Genomic DNA, 7,261 nt, shown 5'->3' with positions numbered 1-7,261 from the left:
GGAGGGAGGGCCGGAGGGAGGGGACCGCTTCGGGGCACTTGGAAGCGGAGAGGAAAGGCAGGGATACTCCGGAGCCGAGGCGAGGAGGCTGGGGGAGGGGACGTCTTGGGAGGAGGAGGAGGAGAAGAAGACAAAAGCCGAAAGCGAGAAGGGCCCGGACCGCACTCACCTCAGTGCACTGGGCCACCCGGTCAGCAGGCAGCATGGGGAAGGGGGGGAACCAGGGCGAGGGGGCCGCCGAGCTTGAGGCGCCGATGCCTACCTTCCGCTGGGAGGAGATTCAGAAGCACAACCTGCGCACCGACAAGTGGCTGGTCATCGATCGCAAGGTCTACAACATCACCAAATGGTCCAGCCGGCACCCCGGGGGCCAGCGGGTTATCGGGCACTACGCCGGGGAAGATGCTACGGTAAGGGCCTGGGGCCTCTCCCGCCACCCTTCTCCTCTGAAGGAGGGAGGCAGGAGCCGTGGGTCTCAGGACGTCAGACAACACCTCCAGCGCCGAGTGGAGCTTGGGGGGGCCGTCCCGGTGGGAAGGAAAAGTGTCTACGGCGCTCACATCCCCCTCCGAATCCTCGTCCCGTGGCACAGCTGGGTCAGCGTGCCGTGGGGTTCGGATTTTGGAGCCCCGGAGGCAGACCCAAGCGGTGGAGATCCGTGCAGGATCTACCGCGCGCGCTCGGACCCTTGCGTCCGTTCCTTCCTCCGAGTTCAGCCGGAGCCTGGGAACTCCCCCAAACCGGGGCGCCGGGACCCTGAGACTTTGGCGCCCCCAGCGTGGAAGATGGCCGCCCCTGGGTCCCGCGGAGAGGAGCGAGAGAGGAGCCAGGTGCAGGACTCCGCGCGCGTCCCCCACTCTCCGGCCAGACAAGGGGGCGGGGAAAGAAAGCTCGTCCCCGGCCGGGGCTGGCTCCTGCTGGAACTGCAGTCTCAGAAGGTCCGCAATGGCTGCCTCGGAGACCCCGCCTGGTAGCTCCTGTTCCCACGCATTCTGAGACTACCGAGACCCCCCCCCTCCTCGCCCCCACCCCCCGCAGAGGTCGGCGATCTTGAGGGGGAGGGAGGAGACGGTGCTTCAGCACCGTCTGGTGGAAACTGGTGGAAAGAAAAAGGGCTGGAGTTTGCAAAACCCAGGTGGAGAGGGGCCTTGGGACGGGACATTATAGCAGCACCAGGCTGGCAACAGATCCGGCTGCACCCGAGGTTACTCTGGGATTTCAGCTCAATGGTCCTCTGTTCTCAAATCCTGCCAAGAATGCCCTTCCTTCATCCTTCCCTGGGAGAGGTAGGGGCGCCCTAGGATCTTCCCCGAGCCAGGGCTGCCCATCTCACCCTCAACTTTACTCACCAAACCGGCAGCTCTGTGACTGCACAGCACCCCTATCGCGCCCCCTCCTCCCCCACCTGCCCCTGAACTCGGAGAGGCAGGGAGGAAAGAAAGGGACCACTCTTGGTGGCATTGAGCCGGAAGCCGAGAAGTCTGACAGCGCAGAGAACTTGGGAGAGTGACTAGGCAGGGGTCAACTTGACATAGCTCATCCCACCTGGAGGTCTGGCATGCTGAGCTGTTTGGGCTTTTGCTGTTCAAGCTCTATGGGCCTGTCAGTGAGTGGAGTTCTACATCTCCCTACCTCTTCTATCTCTTTGGGACAGGCAGAGTCAAAGGATGGGGGCAGGTCAGACAGCTATAATCTAAGCTGTTACTTGGCTCCTTGCTTTGACCAGCAGAGGGTAAGTGATAGCTTTTGGCCCCATCCCATTTTACCTGCTTGTGAACTTGGCTTAAGCCCTTGGGGCTGTGAAAGTGATCGTGACTTAAGTGGGTATAAGATTTTTAAGCACCATCAGTTTATTATTTCATTGGGACCTTTATACAACCCTGTGAGGAGGTGGCGTAAGATGAGTTCCTAAGTAAAGACTTGACTCTTGGTTGGAGTCCTGCCATGACTTCATTAATAAGTTCTGAAGGTTCCTGCCCATGGTTGAGTCTTCATTGAAAAGTTTCCTAGAAGGAAAAGTCAAAAGCCTGTGGATTGGTCTGGTGGATTGGTCTGTTTATTCCGTTGTTTTCTTTAGTTGCTCAGTTGTGTCCGACTCTTCTGCAACCCCATGCACTGTAGCCCGCCAGGCTCTTCTGTCCATGGAATTCTCCAGGCAAGAATACTGGAGTGGGTTGCCATTTGCTTCTCCAGGGGATATTCCCCACCCAGGGATCAAACCTGGGTCTCCCACATCACAGGCAGATTCTTTACTGTTTGAGCCACCAGGGATAGGGAAGCCCATTTATTCCATAGTATTAAATAAATATATTTTCTTAGGTGGCAAGGCATTTCATAAACTGCAAGCATTAGATAAATGCAATGGAGTGTTATTTACTGCAACATTACTAAGTCTACTCACTGTATGACTATACATATGTACTGCTCACTGTATGACAAGCTAATAGTCAAGAGACAGTTGTTGCAGCAAGGAATAAGGACCTTTTACCTAAGGCCAGCAAACTGGGAAGACAGTGGGCTCCTGCCCCAAAGATCCATCTTGCCTGAATTAGAATTCAGGATCCTTTTATACTGAAGAGGCGGGAGTAAAGTCGAACACTTCTGGTTTCCATCAGCCTCGCAAGGGGATGTGTTAGTGTCTTGTTCCCTGAAGTCATTGACAGGTTTGGTCAGGAGGTTTTCTGGGAGCTAAACAAAGGTATTAATACTTTAGCTCAGTGTTCATTACCTGGGAAGCAGGGCTCCCAGAGATGAGCCGTTATGTATAATTTAAGTTTATAGGCAAACATCCCTTCAGTGATTAACTTGCAATAGACTACAGACAAGATTCTTCCATATTACGTTATCAGAGAAGTGAGTGTAAGAGTGAGGATTATGTAACAGCTGGAATGTAAAGTAAACAAGGAGGAATTTGGAGGAAACTTTTTTAAATCTGCGCCAGGTCCATTTGGTGTAGCAAGACACAGAAAGAATCTCTATGCCCAGAGCTTACTGCCTTGTGAGATAAAACTTTTGGGGCATGAAATGCATTAATCTTATTGAATAATGGTGGAGTGAGCAACTGGATTTCCTTTCTCTCTCTCTCTCTTTCTTGCTTGGGACCACAGTTGAATAAGACCACACAGGAAGTCTGGTGTCTCTGGAAAGGGGACTCCAGGGACACCAGAACAGGCTGGGAATGGAGAGACTACTTTTTGGCCGTTGAACAAGTGGCTTTGCCCTTGGGCGTGGACTTCCTCAGAGTGGGAGCAGTGAGACTATTTACAGTCCTGTAAAGTTTGGGAAGAGTTGATGGGTATATAGAGGTCAGCTTCCTGGGAGCACTTGAATGCACCGTTCTGAGCCAATCTAGATGCAGTAGAATCCTCACCTGAGGCTGGCAGTCAAGGAAGCCAGATACTCTGGGGCCTCAACCGGGGATTTTCCTGTTACAGAAGAGCAAGAGCAAGCAGTTGTCATTTGGTCCTTCTGCTTTCAAGCAGAAAAAAATGAAACTAAATTTTTACAGCTCACAAGGCACAATTGTACAGATCAGGCCTGTAGTGAGTAGCTCTCATTGATCTTGGGTTTAAAAACCTTGCTCTCTTGGCAGCATGCCTGCTAAGTCACTTCAGTCGTGTCTGACTCTTTGTGACCCTATGGAGCCTGCCAGACTCCTCTGTCCATGGGATTCTCCAGGCAAGGATACTGTAGTGGGTTGCCATGCCCTGCTCTAGGAGATCTTCCCAACTCGGGAATCAAACCCACATCTCTTAACATCTGCACTGGGAGGTGAATTCTTTACCACTAGCGCCATCTGGGAAGCCCCTCTTGGCAAAGTGAAGTCGCTCGGTCATGTCCGACTCTTTGCGACCCCATGGACTACCTACCAAGCTCCTCTGCCCATGGGATTTTCCAGGCAAGAGTACTGGAGTGGGCTGCCATTTCCTTCTCCAGGGGATCTTCCCAACCCAGGGATCGAACCCAGGTCTCCCCCATTGCAGACAGACGCTTTACCATCTGAGCCACCAGGGAAGCCCCTCTTGGCAACACTCAGACCACAACTCAGGATCTACCATCAGGGAGACCTCCTAGCCCATCTTCCCTTCCCTCCTCCTCTACTCCTTCCTTCCTGTTTTCACCTTGGGTTCCGTCCCCTCTAGTCCTCTGGCTCTTCTCTGGTCTTTGCCTTGCTGTGGGCAAAGGGAGCCCTTGCCTGTGTTCCAGGGCCTCTTTCCTCTTTCAGAGGCAGGGTCCCACCACTGCAGAACTTTTTTTTTTTTTTCCTATTTTTCAACTGAAGGATAGTTAATTTACAATGTTGTGTCAGTTTCAAATGTACAGCAAAGTGATTCAGTTACATACATACATACAGATTTCAGATTCTTTTTCAGAGTCTATTACAAGACATCGCATATAGCTCCCTATGCTATACAGTAATGTCCTCGTTGTTTATCTATTTTATATATAGTAGTATGTATGTGTTAATCCCAAACTCTTAATTTATCTCAAACCTCCTTCCCACCCTCCATCCAGAATTTTTCATGCTTAACAAAGACTCATCATACACTTTTGGGCTTCCCTGATGGCTCAGCAGGTAAAGAGTCTGCCTGCAATGCAGGAGGTGTGAGTTCAATCCCCAGATCAGGAAGATCCCCTGGAGGAGGAAATGCAACCCACTCCAGTATTCTTGCCTGGAAAATCCCATGGACAGAGGAACCTGGTGGGCTGCAGTCCATGGGGTAAAGAAGCACACACAACTAAGCATGCTTATATTACAGTTACTCATCACACATTTCCCCCAGCATCTCTGTAGCTCCAAGTTGGTCCTGGGCACAAAGGTGATTAATTAAAAGGTAGTGAATGCACCTGCTGGATTTGCTTCTCTCCTTTCAAACTGAGACTTGAATCTGGAACTTTTACCTCTAGACCCCAGCTGCCCCACCTCTGTGCATTGTCTCAGTGCCTTTTCTTACCCTGTCTGCATCCGTCGCCTCTGGGAACCCAGGGAAGGTGAGAAGAGGTCAAGATTCATTCCTGTTTTCACTTTCTCCTAGGCTGTTCTTGGGAAAAGGCAACAGATTGAAAATGGAATGAATCTCTGGCCTCCTCAAGTCAGGCGGCTGCAGGTTTGAAAGGCAGAGGACCTGGGTTTGAGTTCTAGCTTTAGGAATCCTGGGCAAGGCACTTAACCCTGAACTTCACTTTCCAGGTCTATGAAATGGGAAAGTTATTTATCATCAGGTTCACATTGGCTGTGGGTGAGTCATTCTTTAAATTTCAGAACACTCCACTGGTGTGCAGGGTCATTACTGTGGGGCCCTTAGCCTCCTGCACATGGGTATACAGGCTCCCAGCATGCATAATAGTTCAGTTCAGTCACTCAGTCATGTCCAACTCTTTGCAACCCCATGGACTGCAGCACACCAGGCTTCCCTGTCCATCACCAACTCCCAGAGCTTGCTCAAACTCATGTCCAGCAAGTTGGTGATACCATCCAACTGAAACCGTTTACCTCAGATTGGGACTCGAACCCCCATGGCTGGGACTCAAACCAGCCAAAACCCATTTTGGGACTTGAACCCACGTGGCTGGAACTCAAAACCAGCCAAAACCCTGCTTGGGACTTGAAACAGCCAAAACACACAGTACCTGGCTTCAGGACATAATGAAGCTCAGGTTCTTTATGTCTCACCACAGAAAGAATTCAGTGAGAGACAAAGTGATAGGTTAAGAAGTGGATTTATTCAGATACAGAGAAAAGGGCCATCGCAAAGGGCGAACCAGCCGCAAAATTTGATGTGGTTAGTTTTTATAGGCTGCATAATTTCATATGCTAATGAGAGTGGGAGGATTATTCCAGCTATTTTGGGGAAGGGGTGGAGATTTCCAGGATTTGGGCCACTGCCCACTCCTTGGACTTCCAACAGTGCTGTGGAACTATCATGGCACCTCTGGGTGTGTCATTTCACTTGAGGATTGAGGATTAAGATCTAGTCTTGCCTGCCACTTTGGTCCCATTGGATTCTAATTGGTTTATGTTGTGTCCTTGGGTTATGACATTCTTTTAAAAGTTGTGCCCTGACCCTTTCCCTCCTGTTACACAACCATCTCCTCCTCTGTCGTCCCTGTCTCCTCCTCCCTTTAGTCTTTCTCAGGTCAGGGTCTTTCCCAGTGAGTCAGCTCCTCCCATCAGGTGGCCAAAGTATTAGAGTTTCAGCTTTAGCATCAGGCCTTCCAATGAATATTCAGAACTGATTTCCTTTAGACTTGACTGGTGTGATCTCCTTGCAGTCCAAGGGACTCTCAAGAGTCTTCTCCAACACCACAGTTCAAAAACATCAATTTTTCGGCGCTCAGTTTTCTTTATGGTCCAACTCACATCCATACACGACTACTAGAAAAACCATAGCTTTGACTAGATGGACCTTTGTTGGTAAAGTAATGTATCTGCTTTTAAATTTGCTGTCTAGGTTTGTCATGGGCTTCCCTCATGGCTCAGTTGGTAAAGAGAATCTGCCTGCAATGTGGGAGACCTGGGTTTGATGCCTGGGTTGGGAAGATCCCCTGAAGAAGGGAAAGGCTACCCAGTCCAGTATTCTGGCCTGGAGAATCCCGTGGACTGTATAGCCCATGGGGTCGCAAAGAGTCAGACACTAATGAATGACTTTCACTGCACTACTTCTACTACTAGGTTTGCCATAGCTTTTCTTCCAAGAAGCAAGTGTCTTTTCATTTCATGGCTGCAGTCACCAACTACGCTGATTTTGGAGCCCCAAGAAAATAAAGTCTGTCACTCTTTCCATTGTTTCCCCATCTATTTGCTCTTTCACTTTCATCAAGAGGCTCTTTAGTTCCTGTTCGCTTTCTGACATAAGAGTGGTGTCATTTGCATGTCTGAGGTTATTGATATTTCTCCCAGCAATCTTGAGTCTAGCTTGTGCTTCATCCAGCCCAGCATTTTGCATGATGTACTCTGCATATAAGTTGAATAAGCAAGATGACAACATACAGCCTTGATGTACTCCTTTCCCAATTTAGAACCAGTCCTCATAGTAGGGAGTTCAGTAAACCAGAAAAGAACAAGCAGGAAGCAGAGGAAACTTGGTGACCTCTTTGCTGCCAAAGGTAAAAGATATTTACATGAAATCCCTCTGGTGTTTGTGCCTGGAGGGCAGCTCCACCCCCTCAGCTAGATCTTTGTCGGAGCAGTCCACTTCCTGCTGGCTGCAGCCTTCCGAAGGTCGTGTACCCAGCCCCAGCATTGCTGGTATGTTCTGCA

At 50.1% G+C, this 7,261-nt stretch overlaps 1 protein-coding gene across 1 annotated transcript in view; it reads left to right on the top strand.

Moving 5' to 3' along the window:
* Positions 1–7,261, top strand: part of FADS2 (fatty acid desaturase 2) — a 37,592-nt gene continuing 30,331 nt past the window's right edge. Inside the window, exon 1 of the mRNA XM_043872252.1 lies at positions 1–410. Coding sequence (XP_043728187.1) covers positions 204–410 — 207 coding nt within the window. The 5' untranslated portion in view covers positions 1–203. The remainder of the gene's footprint in view (positions 411–7,261) is intronic.

The sequence above is a fragment of the Cervus elaphus genome, chromosome 2 (assembly GCF_910594005.1).
Source record: "Cervus elaphus chromosome 2, mCerEla1.1, whole genome shotgun sequence".
Lineage (NCBI taxonomy): Eukaryota > Metazoa > Chordata > Mammalia > Artiodactyla > Cervidae > Cervus > Cervus elaphus.
Note: the sequence above shows the minus strand (reverse complement) of the source record. Positions and strands in the feature narration are given on the sequence as shown.